Genomic DNA, 22,374 nt, shown 5'->3' with positions numbered 1-22,374 from the left:
CGGATAAACAAACAGCTCAAGGGGCCAGGAAGGTCAGGAAAACGAAACGGCAAAACAAACTCCTCTTTACCAGCAGAAAATAATTAATTATCCACAAATCCAGTTCCAACGAAAGGATTTGTCCCCTTCGCCGTGCCCCTAATGTACCTGCACGAGTGGGCGGGGACACAGCCCACCTGCCTAATAGGAGATGCGTGATTGGGAGTGCGAGACCAGGCCCAATCACGCAACTCCTAAAGAAAGATAACGTTCGAAGAACGTTTTAACTTGCACTGGCCATATTCTGCTGGCCTTGCTGACGTGCTTACGTCACTGCCAGGGCCGAGGTTTATGTTTGGGTGGGCCAGGCCAAAGTTTGGGTGGGCCCGGCCCACCCGGCCCACCCGCTAGAACCGAGCCTGACTACACCGCTCCCGGTCCGTGCCCTTGGCGCGCCCCATGAGCATATATGCCAACATTTTAGAGAGCAAAGTGGGAGATTTAAAAAGATGAAATTGCAAGAATGTATTCACCCCATTGACTTCTATTGAATGAGAGGCAATTGCAGGCAGGGAAAAGCTAAAATAAAGCCAGTTTTGCTGGAAATATCGGGAGTCTCCCGCCTGAATTGGGTGTATTAGCATGTATACTTGAGTTGGAATTCAAGACAGACTTGCACTGACATATGAAAATAGGATAAATCTAGACCTTTGTCTTTGAAATGTGCTTCATTTTGGGCCAGAACATCATTTTATAGGTCTAACGTACAACCTCACTTGTGAGGTCCTAATATTACAGGAGAGCTAAATCTCCCTGAACTAGACATCATACATGCCAACAGACCAGATTCATGCAGTAGACTCCAAATTTTTTACGCCAAAAATTGGCTTAACTTTGGCTGTCTCCCACCTGAAATTGCCTCTGCTTCAACGTAAATCTATGGGAGAAATACACTCTCCCGATTCTTTTTTTAAATCTCCCAATTTCCTCTTCCAAAATGTTAGCATAGACATGGAAGCTGAGATCGTACTCTAGGGTTCAGGCGGTTAACAACCAGATGGGAGACGTCCGTCCATATTCATGGTAAACGTAGGACAGCTCCCAATGAACACATACAAGTATAATTGCAGATTAGCTGCGCCTGCGCGAAGGAAGACAGAACCAAGTAACAAGGACGTGATTTACACAAGAAACGTGAGACAAAATTGCGCCATCGTCTCTCCTTGTTAAAATGGAGCGGCCATCTTGTAATGGGACAATATTGTATTGCTCGTAGGTGTAACCTCATTACTACTACTCTACTAGTTAGGAAAGTAAATATTAGACATAACTCATTCACTGGTTTCTATGCCGCATTTTGCTACAGAAACTAAGTACATTACAAATTACGTTTTACTTTAAATTACAATAAAGTGTTTCTTCCATTCGCTAGTATGCTTTGTAATATTTAAATTCATAGCAACTAAGCTGTTCTTCTGACTTTTTTTAATATTTCAACTGATTAAAGATCTACCACCATCGAAAATGGGGCGTTTTACTATGGTGGCCCAAGCCCAGTTTAGATGCGTAGAAAGGTCAGGCAGTGACTCTACACAGTCTTATCTCTATATCTATGTCTGGCATGTCAGGGACTGTGCTGCTCACCGCCGCTGTCCTGGGGCTGGGGGGCCGCTGTTTCACTGCTGAGTCGTTGGCTCTTTTTATCTTGGCTCAGACGGTGCCCGCTCAGCCTCTTGCAGGGCAAGACGGTGATCATAACTGGTGGGAACAGTGGAATTGGTAAAGCTACTGCTACCAAGCTAGTGCAGGTGATCTTGGCCTGAAGAGACAGGCAGTGGGAAGAGGAGGCGGCGCAAGACATCCTGCACGAGGCTGCGGAGGCGGCGTCGCTGAGCTTGGGGAGGTAGCCACCCAACACCTGGATCTGGCCTCTCTGAGCTCCGTGCAACGTTTCTGTCATGAGGTGATCCAGGTAAATAATGAATTTCATGATGTGCCCCACCCACGCGCCATACATTTATATGAGAAATTGGCTTACTCAGCAGCCTTGAACAACTAAAATACAAACTAGACAAGCCCGGCCTCAAATGCAGCAGCAGCATCCCGCTGCTCTGGGCTAACAAGTGGGAGGGGTGGGGGGAGTGGGAGAGAGCACACAGCGATTCCCTTCCGGAAGCGAGCAAACATATATTGCCAAAGCTCGCTTCAGCATGGGAATCGCCAAACTTGCAGGCATTGCCATTGAACGCAATGCAATGCGTGCACGTTTTTGGCTGAAAAGCTGAAACCATTTCTATAGGTCTTTTTACTACGAGACTTAAAAATTAGCCAGAATGTCACCCTCAGGGACCCTAAATTTTAGACCATGGAGCAAGGTAAAAACACATGACCTTGAAAAAACCTTCTTAGATACACTTCCTTCAACAAGTTTAACTGATGATGATGTAGAGAGAGCCGACCTTAGATGCACCACATGGGTAAACAAGCATTTGCAATGCAATAGGTCTTGCAGTTACGAGAGTTTAAGCTATTGGCATTGTAAATGACAATGCCTTTTATTTTTGTTTTAAAAACAAAAAAATAAAAGGTATTGTTATTTGCAATGTCAATAGCTCAAACTCACGTAAATGCGAAACCTATTGCCTAGCAAATGCTTGTTAGAAGGTGTAATGGCCTCTACATGTTCTTTCTGTGTTTATATCAGTAATTATATTTATTGCATTAGTTGATTTGAGACATTATCTTATGTTCTACATATCCGTATAGAGAATGTTATGCCAATGGCAGGCCTCACAGTTCAAACATATAGCACTCAAGCAATCAGACAAGGCTTAAAAGCCCTTGGTAAACCTAAAATGTTCACAAATCTTAGAGGCTAGATCATACTTGTTTTTAAAGTGTTACTTTGCATAGTGCAACTTAAACGTTCACAAAATAATGTTTTCCCTTTTTCTTTCTAGTTTCTTCTTTGTAATGCAAAAGGACCCCCATTCCACTAACGCAGAAATGAAGTGTCACCCTCACTGCCAGAAACAACTAAGCCATCTATTTCAGCTATGAGCTACGTTCTTTTGCCAACATTAGGTTATAAAGATTAATTAAATGCAAAACTGATTTGAAAACAGAACGGAAAGTTCATACAAGAAACACTGCCGAGATGTTATCTCAAAGTAATAATAGTTTTAATGGATTATGTATTGACCAACACTGCCATCTGCTGTCTATTTCCTAAAATTACCACATGAAAAATATTTGAGAGAACTTTTTTAACCACGAAAATGACAAATAATGCAAGTTTTTTTTTACAACAGACCCGTTTCGTTGAAAATCGGCACTCATCATTAAAGCGACGAGCCATTACTTTCAAGATAAAGGAGTGACAAATCTGAAATATGAGATTTTGCGTGGCGTTCAATGGTGGACAACTTGTATCCGTGATGTTTGTATTTGGAGAGTAGCCATTTCATATCAAGCGCGGCCCATCATGGGACGGACAGATGATGTGCACGCGGGGACTGCCTTTACTGGCGGCAAAAAAAAAGTCCCTAGGGTATCACGCCGCCAGTAAAGCATCCAATCCACGCGTGCACATCTTTTGTCCCGTTTGTCTCCACGTGTGCACGCTAGAATCGTATCGATTCCAAAAGGCCTCTGCATGGCAGAGCAACGTATGCGCTGCTTTTGCCAGGCCGAGACCTAAAAAAGCCATGGACTTTTTAGCACCCAAAAAAGTACAGAAACATTGGTGCAGCACCCAGTCTGAACCCTGCTTCTCCGAGAACCTAAGGTCACAGAAACAAACACGTGGGAGTCTAGAACGAATTATTGATCCGAATAAGATCCTATAGATAAAGTGAACTACAAAAAGCGATCACCGAATATAAAACTCTCATACAGGGGGAGAAAACAAAATACTTTTCTGAAACAATTATTTTGGCGGGAAACTCGGCCAAGGGATGTTTTAGTATGATAACTAAATTATCAAAAATGGTAAAAATGGATAGCGCAGCTAAGAAAACCTTTTGCGATACCCTTGCCAACTTCTTTCAGAGTAAAGTCATTGCGGTTTTAGATTCCTTTGTGCTGAACCATAAAGGAAGAATACATACCTCTCGGAAACAACCTTCCTTCAATTCTTGACAGGTTCTCTCCCCTTGAAAGAGAGCAGGTTTTGAAACTTATAATGGGATGTAAATCAGGGTCCCCATTAGACCCCTGCCCCCTAAACTTATACATTTAGCCCCAAGGATTTCTGAAGTTCAACCCACACAAATCCTTAATAAAGTCCTAAGCACAGGACATAGCCCCACTGAATGGAAGGTGGCATCTATTCTACCCATATTGAAAAAAAGTAACCTGGACTGCCTGGAACCCAGTAACTACAGGCCCATCTCCATACTTCCATTTCCAGCCAAACTACTTGAAAAAGCATTAAATAATGAATTGATGGTCTGTATTGACAGTAATAACCTGCTGGACCCCTCCCTATACGGCTTCAGAAAGGCTCATATCAAAGAAACAGGCTTGCTTGCCGCCTCTGAGGAGATCAGATGGGACATGGATAAAGGTGGTCAAGCCGTTCTGATTTTACTCGATCTCTCGGCGGCGTTTGACACAGTTAACCACACTATCTTGATCAACCGATGAAGGGAGCAGGGAATGAGGTACAGCCTTGACTTTATTGAAAGACTTTCTTACGAATAGAAGAAATCATGTTGCCTTGAGCAACTTTACATCACAATTCAGTCTGCCATGTTGGGTGCTGCAGGGCTCTTCACTAAGCCCTACCCTTTTCAATGTGTACGTCGCTCCCCTGGTTAAACTGATAAAGCCCTTAGGGTTCGCAGTCGTGTCTTACGCCGACGACACACAAATTGTAGTGTCAATCTCCAAAGATCATGAAGAAGTAGGCCACAGATTTAGCTCCTGCATGGCTCAAATCGATCATTGGATGAAAACAATCTGCCTAAAATTAAATTCGGGCAAGACAGAGGTACTACTGTTCAGAAACAATCGTTCTGTTTGGTCACCAACTTGGTGGCCTCAGAACATGGGACCCTTACCGAGGCCTGTTCAGAAAGGAAGCAATCTGAGAGTTATCTTTGTCAATAAGCTTCACTTTGATCATAAAGTAACAGCACTATATTGTTCTGTTTTTACACACTAAAACTATTAAAGAAAATCAGTTCTTTCATCCTGAATGAACTCCATAAAACAGTTGTTACCTCCCTCATCGGGACTAAGCTGGACTACGGAAATGCTCTCTTTATCAGTATCTGGAAAAAATGATTACAAAAACTACAGACACTACAGAACACGGCAGCCCGACTCCTTGCCGGAATTCCTAAACATAAGTCAACAGTCCAATAACTGGTCATTCTGCACTGGCTACCTACAGCAAAACATCTAGAGTTTAAGACAATATGCATAACATTTAAAGCTTTGCATAACATTGGACCAAGCTACTTTCGCCAAAAGTTGGCTTGGTACTCCCCAGGCAAGAGCTCAGATCTTCTGACGCAATGTTACTTTCCACCCCGAGAGCACAGGTGACGGCTTGGGGGGGGGGGGGGGGGGGGGGGGGGAGGGGGGGGGGCGTGGGGAGTGTTTTTTACTGAAGGCAGCTACGCTCTGGAACACCCTAATCCTGCCTATTACGAAATGTCCCGACCTGAGTTTTCACCAGCAATTCAAAACTTGGCTGTTCACGCGCAGTTAATTAGTGTTAATATCTTTTATACAGCACTGCACTAGTCTGCACCAGCGCCAAGACGCCTTCGGGTATTTGAACGCTATATAAACTCAAAAATCAAATCAAATCAGGTCTAGGTGCAGTATCGCAAACTGCTCCTAAAGGTCCCTAGTGAGCAAGGCACCAGCACTGCAGACCTCTTCTGGTCACATAAGTACTGCACCCTGCAGAAGATATGGTAAATCTACCCTAGCCAGCACTGCATGCAAGGCAGTACTGTGAGCACATTCAAATAGCTATGTCCATATATACAATTAGTAGCTTTGAAATGTGCCAAAAGAATTATTACATTAATTTCGGATTAGGTTGTACTCTGTGTGGAGCTGATGAAGGGAAATTTATAGGTGGTCTCATATAAATGTAAGACATTCTAGTGAGCGAAGTTATCACTGCCAGCCTAGCTTAGGACAGGGGTGGGGAATTCATATCGCCCGACGCCCAGGACATATTGTTTGCTGCCAGGGACAACAAGTTTTTATGTTTTTATTGTCCCTCGGACAAGTAGGCTCAACTTCCTGCAGCAGAAACCTTTCCCAGAACAGAACTCTCAAAATCCTGCTAAGCTGCTTCCAATTGCGTGCCGAGTTAATGATAACTTTGTACGACTTAATAGTCCTTTGCTTCACTGACAATGCACAGAAGTGTTTTCCTCCTTTCTGAGCACAGCGCAAGGCACTGACATCTCTTTGAAGGTTGCAGGGCTGGTCTGGCTTACGCTTTTGAAAAAGAAAAAAAAAAAATCTCTCTGCTTACACGGTTTCATTTAGCACGAAGGCTGCCACTCACAATTGCACTCTGAAAGCATTTAGGTCCGTCACTGTTGCTTGCAAGCAGAATGCGCAAGTACTGCTTTTCACAATAATCCTATGTTTCCGAGTCTCTGCGCTCCCCAAAGCCTGCCTCGGTGGCCTCTTCCTTCAGAGGTCATTGCCCTTGGTGTAAAGCACGTGGCCCATCACCACCAGCAGCCGAGATCGCGGATGCTCTCCCCCCAAACCCCCTCCCACTGTGGCTATTACTGTGATCATCGGAGCTATTGTCAGATCTCAGCCCACTAGGTAAGAGGCAGCAAAAGCGTAGTAAAATATAAATGATAAAAGTTGCATTTGTAAAGTTGAATTTTCCATAAACGTTGACGGTCGAAAAAATATTGTGCCCAGCCCCACGTCAAAAAAGTGTTGTCAAAATCCACTTTTTGATGTGGGGCCTCGCACAATATTATAACATTAAGTTTATGGAAAATTCATCTTTACAAACGCGAGTTAAGCATTTATATTTATATTTTTACCACGCTGTTGCTGACTCTCCTACTTAGTGGACTGAGCTCTGATAAAATACCACACTAAACTTATTTATGCGTGTGTTTGTGAGCATGGGTGCATTATTTTATAGGATTTTGACAACACTTTTTAAAGTTTTAGTGAATTGAAAGCTTGTGAGGTTCTAAAGCTAAATCTACTGATTAAGGGACCCCCACCAATAAAACCTGAGGCATAGTGAAACCCTGCCTACAGCAGAGGTGAGTTTTTATGGGCCTTTCATCTACAACTTGGCATATAAGAGATGATTAACTAAAAGAAATTTAAGATGGGTTGCTAGAAAAGGGAGTGAAGGATGGAAGAGGGGCAAAGGATAGATGAGTGGGTGAATGTATGGGTGGATGGAAGGATGGATGGGCGAGTGGGTAAAAGGATGGATGGATGATTGGGTGAAAGGATGGATGAGTGGGTGAAAGGGTGGATGGGTGTATGAAAGGGTGGATGGGTGTGAAAGGGTGGATGGATATTTGGCGGCGGGATGGGTGGATGAGTGGGTGAAAAGATGGATAGGTAAGAGAATGGGTTGATCTGTGTATGTGAGTGAAAGAATGTGTAGCTGGGTGGATGAAAGGTTGACAAAGTAAATGGAAATCTGAGATGGATGGATGGATCGGTGGGTAAAATGATGGACAAGTAAATAAATATAAAAATGTCTGAATGGATAGAAGGATTTCATAGTAATTTAAAATCTGAGAGGATGGATGTATGGCAAAGTAAATGAAAATCTGAGCGGATGGATGAATAAATGAATGGCAAAAGGAAAAATTGATGGCTGGAAGGCATTATTGATTGATGGGCAAGTCAAATGATGGATGCGTGGGTGGATGGATGCGTGCATAGATTGTGGATGGGAGAACAGATGGGTAGATGTATGGAATGGCCAATGGATGGATGGAACGGGGAAGAGTGAATGAATGAAAGAATGAATGACAGAATGGAAATGTGAAATGGACATGAGCAGATAGATGTAGCATGAAAGAATAATGGACAGATGCTTGGATGGAAGTGACAAAGGAGTTTTAGGGAGGTTTGAGCTCACTTACATCACTTGCTTGGTGCTGTCAGAGTATTGTTCAAAGTGGGGGGTATTTTAACTTTATGGCTATTCCCTTGAATAAAACCATCAAAGGGCTTTTCCGTTTACTTAGCAGCAGAGTACGACTGTAAATCACACACCATAATCTTTTCTTTTTATAAGAACCCCACCTTCGTATCACTCATCACATAGAGGATACTACCTGTGCAAATGGAATAAGCTGTGCAAGCGTGGCCTGTGCAGAGCTTGATTTGTGCACTATACTGAAGATGCTAGGAACAATGGTAATGCAAGGCTCAACTATGTCTTACATGAGATCCACATGGTACCCGAGCTACACTGCGTATGATCTTTACAGTGACCTGTGCAGTACATGAGCTGTATAATAGGTATGAACAGTGCTGTGCATGATTCATGTAAGGGGAAGGGATAGTGCATGAGGGAATTGGTAAATTGAAGGTGTAAAGTGTATGAGATGCACTATAGAGGATATAAGTTGTTCTAGAGATGAGGTGTGTCATGCCAGTGGGTTGTGCAGGAGCTATGCAGAACACTAGCTGTGTGGAGTTTGAGCTTTACTTTGCATGAAATCTGCATGGTATGACTTGGAAGAGGCAAATAAGTAAATTGTTGTGAAAGGCATGACCTTTCTTAACATCTTCAATAACAAGTCAGTGCCTGCTGTAACCATAGTACCTTAATAGTTTGTTAAATGGCCCGTCTTCGGGGTTTTCTAATTGATGCATTTTTTCTTGCTGGTTTCCTCAAATCCCCCCATCGCCTCTGAAACAAATTGGTAGTTTCTTAGGGAAATAATATAGTGACACATTTGCAATTGTTTGCTAGAGGTAAGGTCGCCCACAGTTTATTCGGCTTGTCGGGGTGCTAATGTTTAAAACAAAATTGTGTAACATGTTCATGGGTCAAGTGCATTAAAGTTCAGTCGAGCAGAGAATTCAAGTCAGATACATTCAAACACAGTCAGCAGGAATCTCCGCTTGCATTACTGATAGGGGATCCAATAAAAGCAGGTGTGCATGGTCTGATACATTTACAAGTTGTGGCTATGTGTATAGCTTAAAGAAGGCTCCTTTATTATGTGCAAGTGTTTAAAGAAGAATGGAACTCAAGACTGGTGATTTTATTTTGAAAACAGGCAATGTACCCCCAAACAATGTGCTCCTTGAAAAAGCGATGAAGAGAGCACAATATTTGCAACTTAAAAATGGTTGTAGTGTGCAGAAAGCTACAATGCAGAGTTTGAAAACATTAACTACCATTGCAATAAGGAATCATTTAATACATCACCTTTGGTGCATGTCAATATTTTAAAAATAAAATAAAGGCAAATCAAAGTAAAACTACTGAAAGAAAAATAATTAGGGACCCCACTCATAAAAGAATGTAACAAATGTGCATGCAAGATCTATTAAATTGCATGGGTGCAGAATTAGGACTTTCAGAAATTCATAAGCGTTTCCATAAGTTGGCCTGGAAACCTACAACAGTTCCATGTTCGTAAACACACTCTTTACAAACATATAATGCATTACCTTTTTCAGGGTGCAGAGGGGGTTAGAGAGGACTTTATGGTGCCGTTAAACAATGTATGTTGCACGCATGCACACATTTGCACTGCAATCCAGGTCTAGAAAAAACAACTCTTTTTGCTAGTGAATACTTTTATAGGTACAAACACAATCTTTGTGTGTCTAAGCCAAACGTACATGTATTGATAGCTTACATTTTGACTCTGGAACTAGATTGCCTACAAATTCTTGCCAAACTATGGAAGTCTACATATTGGATACGGATATAGTGCTTGGCATATGATCACATTTCTAGCAAACCAGGGAACCAAGCTAGAGTGAGATGAAGGGAACTGTCCACAAATTACAATGTGAATAGTGTCAGACAGGGGCAGTCTCCTTGATCCTCAGTTGGTAACTGAGGCACTGGACTGGAAGTAGAATCTAAGTTTATTTACAGTAACATTTTGTGAAAATGAGTGAATGTTTACAAATATAATTGTCAGGGTGGTCCACTAGTCTCTTCCTCTGACTAGAAAGAGAGCATTGATACAATTAGGGCAGTGAACTTCAATATAATGAAAGTGCTGATATATTCAGAGGCTTACCATGACCGTGAGCAGAGCTCACTCAAACAGAGACTGAATATTCAAATATTTTACATAAAAACCTAGAGTGTTAAGAGTCCTGTACAATCAGAAAGGTGGCATGAACAGAGCAAAGTAAGAATATAAATAGTGATGTAAAATGTTATGCTTATACTAACATCACCCTTGCTTGTGTTTTAAGAATTCTTATTGGCATACTCCTATGTTCTTCCCTAACTTCACTCATTCCCTTTTTTCCCCTCCCGTCCCCCCTCCATTCGCTCTCTCATTCTCCCCTACCATAACTCACTTCGCAGGCATTTAGATTGACCTGTTGTGATGATGATCCCATAACCGTTGTTGGGGATCAAAACGACGTTGACAACTACATCTTAACTCCAACTTTTGATTGATGTGGAGTGCAAGATGTTCTTTTATCGTGACTATTGTAATCCATGTATCACTTAAAAGTCACCCTACTAATACATGCCTGAGGTCAGGAAATCTTTTGATTTCCAGAACCCCTTTACGTTTTGCTCACTATATGTTACTGTATGTTTTTTCGTGTTTATTGAAAAAGTAAATAAATGTAATCCGTTCCATTGGGACAATAGTACACCAAACGCTGATTGCAGTTTTGTGGATATGTTCTTATATTTCCCATGACCGGGACCGCTGTCTCTAATAATGTAGTAAAATGAGCCCTGACATAATCAGAAAGGTTGATATCCAAACTCTTATATGAGAATGCAGTCATGAATTGAAACCTCATTGTTTGGTACCAAATGGGACAAGTAGATTTTTTTAAAGGACAAGTAGATTTCTGAAACATTTTGTCCTTCGGACAAGAAGATATTTTATAAAATTCCACACCCCTGTTAGGACCAAGTGTGGTTCTTGATTGAAGCCTTTCAAGAAAATAGAGACTTGAGGCTGTAATTAAAACCTAGGGAGTAACAACACATGTAACAGGGGGTGTCCTCATGGCAGGTTACAAGAAGAGACAAGGCGGTATTAAGGAGGGACTCATTAGCCTATTCACCAATAAAAAGCCACCATTTACAAAGGACAGGGACAGGAGACAATTAAAAAGATGGGCGAAAAGTGGGCAGAGCTTTATGCACATATCCTGAATATAACATGTCTTGAAAAGACATTGCAAGTGCTGCCTAGGCGAGACCTAAAAAGTAGTTCCTGAATGTAAGCATTGTCGGCAGTGAAATGATACAAGTCAATCAGAATCATGCAAACCCTAAAAGCTGAAGGGGTGGGACAAACTCAAGAATAAAGAGGAAAATAATCGAATATGAAGCAGGGAACAGATAATAAAGCTGCCAATCATGGGCAATTGGCTTCATTTAATAGCTCAGATAAAATACTTTTCGTTTAACACTGTACACAATGTGTCCAATACTTTGTGAATGGCAGAGGTTTTTAATTCCAATGGCAAGAAAGAGCAACAAATTGCCAGTCAGAGAAATGCTGAAAGCAAATAAATATATATAGAGAACTAGAGGACTGTTATAGCAGCTGTGACTTTTTTCGACGCCTTTCCAAAAACATTTAAGAAAAATAATTACTTTGTTAACTTCTAGATGACCCAGGAAAAAAAGAGAACTAGGTAAAAAGAAGCTACAGCTACTCAATTTGGAACATGGAACACGTACTTAGAAGAGCTACAAAAAGTGATTCAATTATATAAGTGTATAGGGGAGGAGGAATAATATGCTTTTCAGTGCTGCCACAGACTGCAAGAGGAGCATCGCAATGATACTATTACAAAACAATCTTAGGGCTAGACATGCAGTAGTACCGTGGGAATCATGTAACCTAGTCTTACTTTACGGTGTAGCTATATTTGTATCAAAAAGCTCTGCAATATGCATCTATTCTCCAATAAAGAATCCACAACACAAAATAGAAAACGTCAGGAGGTAACTGGATAACCCAGACTATTAAAATATTTTCACAGGATTGCTGTTTTACACAGCGTTTTAAATGGGGAGGAAAAATTGCAGGTACTCATTTAAATGTGGCGAGTGGGCGGGGCTTAGGGGAAGACATGCTTCTTGACTTATATACTTGCAGCACATACCAAAACACATTAGAAATGTATTTCAAAAAGCAAAGAAGGTATGTTTACTCATTACAAAACGAAAGCCAAACGTGGTGATATTTTCACAATGTCTTGTTTTGTAATATTTGCAACATCACTCCTGTTAATTGCTGTTGCTTGGCACAGTACCATATATTCTCGACCGACACAGAAAGAAACAAGCAGAGGTGTATGCACAAGCATTGCACACATTTCCTTTAATATACCTTCAAAGCGTGTGTCTATTCTCTCCCCCTGTCTCTGGTATTTCTCTCATACCAAAACAATCACAGGCAAGGGGACAAACAATAGCAGACACTTAACATAGGAATCAGGTGGGATTAACCCCTTCACTGCGGCGGCTAGTCCGTCGCAGTGGGGTGGGGGGGGGCCGCGCGGCAGTCCCGGGCTCGTGACGGAACCGCTCCGTCACGGCATGTGGGTGAGCTGTGCTTGTGACGGAACGGTTCCGTCATGGACCCGCCCGCGCTTCAGAACGTTAGCGCGGGCGCGGAATTTGCGCCGCGCAGGCGAGGCGAGAGGGCCGTGACAGAACCGTTCCGTCACCAGCACAGCCCACCGGTGGCTCGTGACGGAATGGTTCAGTCACGAGCTTGGGAGGGGTAAAGCCATTTTAACCTGTTTACCTCCCACGGCTTTCTGAAAAGCACTGTCACCGGGCTGCCTCTATTTCTGTGTTTGCAACACAGCATGATGGTGAACACCCAGACGTATGCAGATGAGCCCAAGCTGAATAGTTCAGCGGGGGCTCGGCTGAGGTCTACAGAAGTGCCTTGGCTGTCAGAGACAGGCTGCCGGCACCAGGGCTTCATGAGTACCGGTACTCTCCTCGGCAGTGGAGAAGTGCCGGTACTCAGAGAGACAAAACTAATAAGTGCCGGTACTCAGTACCGGTGAGTACCGGCCCATTTAAAGCACTGGTTTTACACATAAAGCAGAAAGTTAAAAGGTAATTTTTAATCTTACGTTTGAATTAACATTTTAATACTTTGTGATGCAGAACTCCAAACACTGCAATGTATTGGTAACTGTTTATATAAACATTACTTCAACAAAAACAAAAATATTTTTTAAATGCTGGTTGACAAAGTTTTAATTGAAAAGTATTAAGGGGACAATTTTTAGGAGGTTCAAAGCTGAAATGTGGATTTTTGGGTGGAAAATGTAAAGTAAAATTTGACTCTAGAGTGCTACAATACACCACTGTTTACTATGTTGAACTTCCCGCATCTAATCGGTTTTAAAACAACTGAAATATAAGCCTATCAAATTAAAAAATAGCCGATATACTTATCTATAAACTCCAAAATAAGCCACAAGTTGACAATGGACAATATATTTCCAATTCTTCTATATTATCCTTCTCTTTATAGCAAATTACACTTATATATATTTTTTTAAATATTGATAACAGGTTTTCATTTATCAGAAGGAAATAATAAGTGGGGACTAAAAGCCTGAATTGGCCGACAACTTTTTTTCACGTTGCAGCCTTGGAAATAGGTAGTTTTAGATCTCACTTGTGGCAATGATCAAGGAAAAATGAATGTGACAAACATCCATGATTTTCACTTTAGTTAAGTGGTGTAACGATTTCCAAAACAAGCTTGGGTGAGGCTGCGGAATTTTCAATGCAACATAGAAGGAAATGTGGAAAGCGCGTTTATGCTTTTTTTTCACAACCTCATCAAAAAGTCAAGTTTGACCTTAACCATGAGAGTAGATCCGTCCACACACTGACCCCGCTAACGTTAAAGTCACCATCTTCAGCCTTCATTATTATTAGCATACGTTCTGCTGCTGCTTTTGTGTCAACAGAGCCTTTCAGCAGCCAGCTGTAATGATGCTGTAAAGCTTCCCAGGACACTACAGCCGAACTGCTGGTCCACTGTCCAGAAGCAATACTATACTCCAAACCTCTACCCCAGCTGGTCAGTAACTCCAGGTAAGCATCTCTAAATTTCGGATATCTGGATGACAATCCCGTAAGAAGCTTACAATCCAGACTGCTACAAAAACAAGAAAACAAGTTTGGATCGTCCATCAACCATTGCATGAGCAGTGGAGCAGTCACAGTACCATTACTGGAGGCCAACATTAGGCCCACTAACTTGAAGACACGAGGCCTGGGAATAAGGGCGAGCACCTCACTCACTAATATAAGTTTTTCCTTTTCTGACAGGCTGGAAAACTTAGTCCGGTCTTCCAAGTGTTTTGACAAAACAGATGCTTGCGTTTTTGCTTCAGGGTCCATTGTCAGAGAGCAATCATAGAAAATAGGGCTAGTTGACGCCCCAAAGGGTGCACATTGTTGACCAAGAAACTGCAGGTCAGTTTGCCTGCCAAAAAAGAGAGAGAGATTTGATTCCCACCCTAGACAAGCTGTGGCCTCAGTTCTCCCAAGAGAACAAGTTGACGTTCCGGGTTTCGTGCTGGGCGGGTTATTTCTCCCACAAAAGTCACTCGGAGTGATAGAAAGTAACATCATTGCGGCGTTTTTCTGGCGCAATGCATTGCGTACAGTGTCTGCTATGGTGTCGCCGTCACCCTTGGGCCCCAGCCTCTGCAGGAGGTGCTGGCATACGGCCGGTGGGAGCGCAGGGTTCTGCAGGAGGATACCCCACAAAAGTTCTGCGCAAGTCTCCAGGTCGGGGAAGCAGAGAGGACGGTCCCCTATGCCTGTGGCCTTCTGCTGCTGGGTGATGTCCTGCAGCCGCTGCTCCAGGGCCGCCCTGACCGGGTCATTGGCGTGGAAGCGGTGGTACACATGCTGGAAGTAGTGGGCCCATTCAAAGGCCCTCTGTACAGTCAGGTTGTCCCACGATTTCACGTGCTCGCTCCGGGACACGGTCAGCATCTCGGCGAAACGCTCCAAGTGCTGCAGTATAGCCTCCATGGTTCAACGCCTCCCTCTCCCTTCTCTGATAAAGAATGAAAAGGGCATAGTTTGTCACCCAGATAAAGCTGTATCTCTTTCACCTAACCGAAACTATATCTCCCATGATAAGCTCGTGCTTGTAGAGCATGTAACGGGTATTGGCATAATACCGGTTAAAGTATCTTTCCCGGGAAAATTCCTGAACTTGCACTGAAGTTCTCGCCCAATTCCAAAACATTACGTAGCAAATGAGTTTTCACGCTACTTCCCGTTTCTTGTATATTTTTGTTCACTACACTCGTGTTGTCTACGTCACCGCTTCAAAAAGATACACAGAAGGTTGTTTTGGGTTTTTATGTTAGTAAGTGTAAAACAAATATATTTAATCAAAAAAACAAAAAAGTACTACTTACTTAGAGCGCAATGAATATGATTTCGAGTTTTATATAAATGTGTGAAATGTATTTATTTATTTAGAAAATGCCAATTTAACATACTTTTCAATAATCATAAACGCTATAGTAAATGCATTCTATCTCACTAACTATGTGAACAGTGTGAACAATCTGTTCTTTAGAAAAGAAACTGTTACATTACAAAATGGCTACTCCGTTTGCATTTTCCTAAGAACGCCCTAAAATGACAACTACCGTGTCCCTTTTCGGTGTCTACGGCTGGAGACGTGTCCTCCAACTTGAGCTGGGGGTGATCAGCGTCCCTACTGTTCGAGGCTGTGGCTTGCGTTTCCGCTTCCTGCTCCAGTGCTGACGTTGCCTAGTTGAGCTGCCTACCTCTGACGGGAGCCCGAGCAGGTCACTCTTTCTCTCTCTGCACCTCTTCCTGGCTTGTCCCTATTGTGATGGCTCCCAAGGGTGGCAGCAAGCAGCAGTCCGAGGAGGATCTGCTCCTGCAGGACTTCAGCCGCAACCTGTCAGCGAAGTCCTCAGCGCTCTTCTTCGGCAATGCGTTCATCGTATCTGCCATCCCCATATGTAAGTGCCTCAGCTTTCAAACTTCACCTGTCCCGTGGTATGCGGAGCAATTTCATTTCACGTTACCTTGCACTAACATTTTTATTCTTCGTGTAGTACCTTTCTTGAGAGTTGCCTAATTCTCTTGAGCTGCTTTGCGAACGCACCCCACTCTTTGCACAAGAAATGGATATGATTTTCAATAAGAGGGTTGGGGAATTGAATATCGGAATGGAAGGACAAGCCAGGTTGGAATTAACGGGTGCTTGCTCCTGTATATGGTCCCGTCTCCTCTGTACTTCTGTGTACCATTTTTCGCAAGTGTCTGCGTGTCCTATCCATGCTCCATCAACGTATATGACAGATTCGCCGAGAGCCTTCTCTTGGATCATTTCATTTTGTATGTGAATTTTGTATTCTCTACTGTAAAGAAGGTCTTAGTCATATGTAGAGGTAGTAAGCTTTAATGAAGCAAGGTAGATTAATACAGGTGAGCGCCAGGGAACAGCCGCTGCCTTACACCATAGCTCTGCAACTGCTCCAATCATAAGATGCATCACACACACATTCTAGATGGCATCATTAACATTCTACAAACACCCACGAGCCTTAAAGGTAAAGAGCAACACAACACATCCCCCTCTCTTCAATAAGAGAAGAGAAAGGAGCCATAGCTCTGCAACTGCTCCAATCATAAGATGCATCACACACACATTCTAGATGGCATCATTAACATTCTACAAACACCCACGAGCCTTACAGGTAAAGAGCAACACAATATCTACTATCCACAGTGGCAGCTGGTGGTTTTTTATAAGTGGTGGGGCGGAAAGCTGAGACCTGAATTGAACTCCATGATCTAGCGTAGTGAGTGAGCTTGAACTGAAGGAACGGTGATGGCGAAAGATGTGTTCCTCATGTGCCAACCTTTTGAAAAAAATAAGCTGAATGGTGCATTTTACGACACATTGTTTTCAAGTAATCACATTTAAAACACTACAAGCAATACCCCAGGCATAATATAAAATTGGTTTGTTTGCAAAATGCCTTATAACTAACTATGCCAAGTACACCGACATCAAAATACACACAATATGTTTCTTTCCGTTAGTGCGTCTCGTCCTCTTTACTTCATCAATTATTCAAGCCAAATGTAGTTGGTATCTGTGTGGGCACCACACAAATACTATATTTATGAGAGGGCTAAAGGTACATCATTATATAGCAGAGCATTTATACTTTTAACTGCTGGTAGTAACCTATAGCATGACAGGAAGCACTTTGTATCCTTGATGGCATTAGTGTGTATAGGGGCTATTTCATAAAGTGTCCGAAAGATAATGCAAGTATGGTGCCTTCCATGCTGATAAAGCATTTGACTACTAAAGAGTTACAACTACAGAGCTATACCACCCTACTTTGACTTTGTGCCTGACACTTTCCCACTGCCCTTCTACCCCCCCCCCCAAAAAAAAATATACTCTATATTCAGACTACCCTACTTTAGTCACGCCAACAAAGATGGCAGTTCTCTCAAGTCTGCAGTTTTTTATACTCGAAAGAATATACTAAAACAAGCTAAAATCGTTGAGAAATAACAGGCTAAGTGCTGTATAAGTGAACACACACACCAAACGGTTCTTTTTTTTTTACCATTGTTGGTCATGACTCCTGAGGAAAAATTATATAAAAATATCACCACCTCAGAGGAGATCAAGTTTTTAAAATTCAGATTTGTCTTTTTTCCTTAAAGCAAAGTTTAACCTCAGATTAACAGCTTGACAAAGAGGGCATGCTTTTTATCCAATTTAAAAAATATATATATTATAAATGTAATGATCAATTAGTTGCCTTCACTTTACTAAGCAATTCATAGAAACCAAAAACAATTCTTGAAACATGCACAGATAACAAGCTGCATACTATATTGCACAGCATGGGTACTCGTAAACATTTGCCCGGGGGGCCACAAAGTATGGTCTGTGGTGTGACCAAGGGCCGCACTGATGCCAGCAGGGTGGCGGGTAGGGGGTTTGGGTGGATGTGTAAGGAGATATAATTTTTAAAAAAATAAACAGGCAGGCATTTATTTGCAGGTTAACTATGGTGGTGTCCTTCACCACTTAACGTTAGTTACTTCATAATTTCATTTAACGTGCAAATAAATGCTTACCTTTTTTATTTAACTTTTTTTTTCAGAATATTAGTGCTCCGTAAGTAAACAGCAGCTCGTGCTGCTGTTCACTTAGGGGCCACATGTAAAGGGCAAGCGGGCCGCAAGATTGCAGTGAGCAGTGCCTGATATCGCTGCCAATCAGTCTGCAGGTCAGAGTGGAGGCCTTGGGCTAATATAAGTGAGAGGCCAGGCTGCAGCAGTTGAGGGATGTAATGCTAATGGGGAAGCCAGCGCAAGTGAGTCCAGGAAAAGTGAATTCCTGTGGTACTCCATCTGCTGAAATCTGGGAGCATACGGCTGGCTCATCGTGGGTGCCCAAGTCAATTACAAAGCTCTTTGCTTCACCCACAAATGCATCCAAGGGCATTTACTTAGAATAGGCCCCTGGGTAGCTTGACTTGAGCAGACGTATCCCAAAGGCAATATGTAAAGTATTTGTACACAAAACACACAGTAATACAGTGATAACACCACAAATTTATACCACACCGTTTTAGGAAAAATAAAGTATCTTAATCTAAACTCAATAAGACCAAAACGACAAAAATCCAGCATGCATGTAATGAGAATATGACTTTAAAAAGGTTTCAAACAACTGGATCCATAGACAACTATGGATGCTTTATTTTGGTCAAAGTACCTGTAGTTGCGACGTATTCACCAGGCCATAAAGCCTCAGAGATGGGAAGCGTAAAAAACGGAGATACGTCAGTTTCTGAGACCATGGGGAGGGGCAATGCAGCAGTTTTGCTGCATGCAGGAGAAGTGATGTGTCAAATCCGGTCTGTAGGGGGAAGTGATGTCTATTCTGAGACAGTTCTGGTCAGCGAGTGATGCATTGGGAAAACTTGTAGCACAGGTACGATTTGCGTAAATCCGGGATGCGGTGGCGATCGATGCAGCTGTGCTGCAGCTGTTTTTTTAGTCTCGATCCCTCGATGCGTTAGTTCTTGCTGCAGCTGTTTCGGCAGCAGCGTGGTGATGCATAGAGATTCTTCTCGCACAGCGGTGCTGCGTCGGAAAAACAGCCGAAAGAAGAGCAATGCATCGATTTTCTTGTAGTTGCGTTTGCTTTTCCAGCTCCCAACAGCAGGAACAACCACCAGAGGCCCCACACGGTCACAGGCACCACTTGGCAGATCAGAAATCCCAGCCAGGAAGTTGAGGGGAGCTGGGGGTGAAATCTTTGTCCCTGAGACTTCAGAACAGGAGGCAAGCTCAAGCCCATGGAGATCTTCCTCAAGCAGGGGGACACTGCAAAGTCCTTGTCCTTTCCTTGGCAGAATCTGCTACTGCAGACCACCCCCATACAGCACTCAGCAAAGGGGCAGTCCTCCTCCAGTTTCTCCAGCTCTTCTCCTTGGCAAAGGTTCCTCTTGATTCCAGAAGTAGTATAATGTTCTGGGGTTTTAGGTCTAATACTTATACCCCAACATGTCTTTGTTCAAGGGTCTTTGAGCCCAGTCCAAAACAGTTCTGCCCTCTCAGGTGCAGTATGACCAGAGGGAGGGGGGTGGAGGGGAGACAGTATTGTGCAAGGGAGGCATGCCCGATTCATGTGCAAGGAAATCTCCTCCACTACTCTAAATGCAGCCAAGCCCCATTCAGCTCAGCCCTGAGTCATCCAGGAAAGGCCAGGCATACCTCAACTCCCCAGTGGCTGTCTACAGTGTATGCACATCTGCACATCCCCTGCCACCCCAAAACCCGACGGTCAATACTCCAACAGGCAGATGCACACCGAATGGTTAAGCAAGAAAATGCATACTTTCTAAAAGTGGCATTTTCAAACACACAATTAAAAAGCCATCATTACTAAAATATGTGTTATAAAATTCTGAGTTCAGAGAGCCTAAGCATTATTTATCTATCTTGTCTCAATGAGATTTTATACTTGTAAGATGTTACAAAGCATTTCCCTTTCTATCCTGTGGAGCAAGTTAGCCTTTCAATAGTGAAAACAAGAAATTGGCAGTATTTTACTATCAGGACATGTCACAGACACCAGTACATGTACTACCTTTAACATTCACTGCACCCAGCCCAGGGGAGCACCTTGGGCCTACCATAGGGGTGTCTTACATGTAAGAAACAGGAAGGTTAGGCACTGGCAAGTGGGTGCACTCGCCAAGTCGACATGGCAGTTAACTGTGTACAGACACTGCAGTGGCAGGTCTGAGATACATTTTCAGGGCTACTCATGTGGGTGGCACAATCAGTGCTATAAGCCCACTAGTAGCATTTGATCTACATGCCCTGACACACTTCAGTGCACTTTACTAGGGACTTGTAATTAAATCAAATATGCCAATCAGGGAGAACCAATTGTAATCACAATTTACACAGGGAGCACTTGCACTTTGACACTGATCAGCAGTGGCAAAGTGCCCAAAGCATCTAAGCCAGCAAAAAACGAAACCACGTACAGCAGCAAAAATACAGAAGGTATAGGCAAAAAGTCAGGGAAACCACGCCAAAGATGCCAAGTCTAACATGTACCTACTCTCCTGCATTGGCATTCCATTGACCTCATCTGTACCTACTCTCCTAAATCAGCAGTTCTTTTTCTTCACCAGTGCCTACTCCCCCTTTCCTCACCTGTACCTTCCTCTTCTGCATCAGTGGTTCCCTTTCCTCACCTGTGCGTACTGCCCCTGGTCCCTTTTGCTCCCTGGTGCTGACCTGTGTCAGGGCATCATTGGGTCTCATTCCCTGCCTCGCCTTTGCCCTTGCCTCCTCTTGACCCAGCGCCCTTGGGTGCCCCTCCACCCCCTGTTTCACATGCCCTATTTCATGGCATCTGTGTCACACGTCCTACTACCCCCCCCCCCTTTCCAAATGTGCTTCATAAATCAGGAATGATTGTGATATACACTCTGTTCTGGCATGTAACAAGATGACTGTCATGTGTCTCAATGCATGTGTCACAAAGCCTGTTCATGCATATATTGCGACAAAGTGTTCTCCCTAAAGCATGCATATTTGTAAGTGGCCACTTTTTAATTACTATGCTTTAATTGAAAACCCATTGCAAGATTTCTGGCCACTTTTGCACACGCATAATAACACATGGAATTTGCATGCAACCAAAATTGGGGAAAAAAAGCATTGCGAAGACAGAAGCTCAGCCTTTTAGAGACAAGACCCAGTGGCTTTGCCATTGCTTGAGTTCTAATATGTTAGGCCAGCAAGATCTTTGAAGACCCTTGTGTTAACAAAAAAGAACAGTTCTACTTTAAAGTGACATTGACCTAAATTGTCTTTTTAACATGTTGCCTCTCAAAGCTATATCTTTGCCAAGCAGTCGTCAGATGATACAAAGGAAGCATAGTTGTACCCCTTCTACTTTTCTCTGCCAGGTGAGGCTACTGCGATTGAAAACAGGTCGCTTACAAACAAAATGCTAATTACAAAAATCAGTTTTATGTTCAATACAGTAATTTTCAATGATGTGAAGTAAACCAAATGCTCCCCTGTAATGACCACCTGTAAAGTAAATTTAGTTTGAAAATCGGCACCACATACAATCCATAAAGCCAGTTGTCCTCCTATTTTGTGTCGGGATTGAAGTTTTCCCAACTCCAGTTATGGAATCTTTGATATACATCCCTTAAGTGGCCTTTGTGAAATATGCAGATATTCATGGAAGTGTGAGTTTCCTATCCTAAAGAAAATCAAAATGTTTCATTCAATATCTTGGCAAGTGCACAGTGTGCAGAAGACAATGTAAGAAAATGTACCCAGAGATGACAACATTTAGGATACATTAAAATATTCCATTCATCGGCTTTCGTATTGCTTTTGTTTGTCAGTCATTTTGATTTTCTGATGGGAGGACCAGATTGTTGTACTTGTTTGTCGAATGTCCCATAATTTAAGTTTGTTTGCCTGTGATCCCCTGATAATTGATTCTCCATATTCGTATAGATTAATTGTTGAGAGCTGCTAAAAAAAAAAAATCTGTTTCGGATAGACCATCTTTTGTCACAAATAGAACATTCCCTGAGCCTCGTAGATGGGTTGCCTACGCA

At 42.7% G+C, this 22,374-nt stretch overlaps 1 protein-coding gene across 1 annotated transcript; it reads right to left on the bottom strand.

Moving 5' to 3' along the window:
* Positions 1 to 13,263: 13,263 nt before the first annotated feature.
* Positions 13,264 to 15,449, bottom strand: FANCF (FA complementation group F). Its single transcript, XM_086948011.1, has one exon. The coding sequence runs from the start codon at positions 15,212 to 15,214 to the stop codon at positions 14,006 to 14,008; it is 1,209 nt and encodes a 402-aa protein (XP_086804137.1). The 5' UTR covers positions 15,215 to 15,449; the 3' UTR covers positions 13,264 to 14,005.
* Positions 15,450 to 22,374: the final 6,925 nt, after the last annotated feature.

The sequence above is a fragment of the Lissotriton vulgaris genome, unplaced genomic scaffold, assembly GCF_964263255.1.
Source record: "Lissotriton vulgaris unplaced genomic scaffold, aLisVul1.2 SCAFFOLD_2574, whole genome shotgun sequence".
Lineage (NCBI taxonomy): Eukaryota > Metazoa > Chordata > Amphibia > Caudata > Salamandridae > Lissotriton > Lissotriton vulgaris.
Note: the sequence above shows the minus strand (reverse complement) of the source record. Positions and strands in the feature narration are given on the sequence as shown.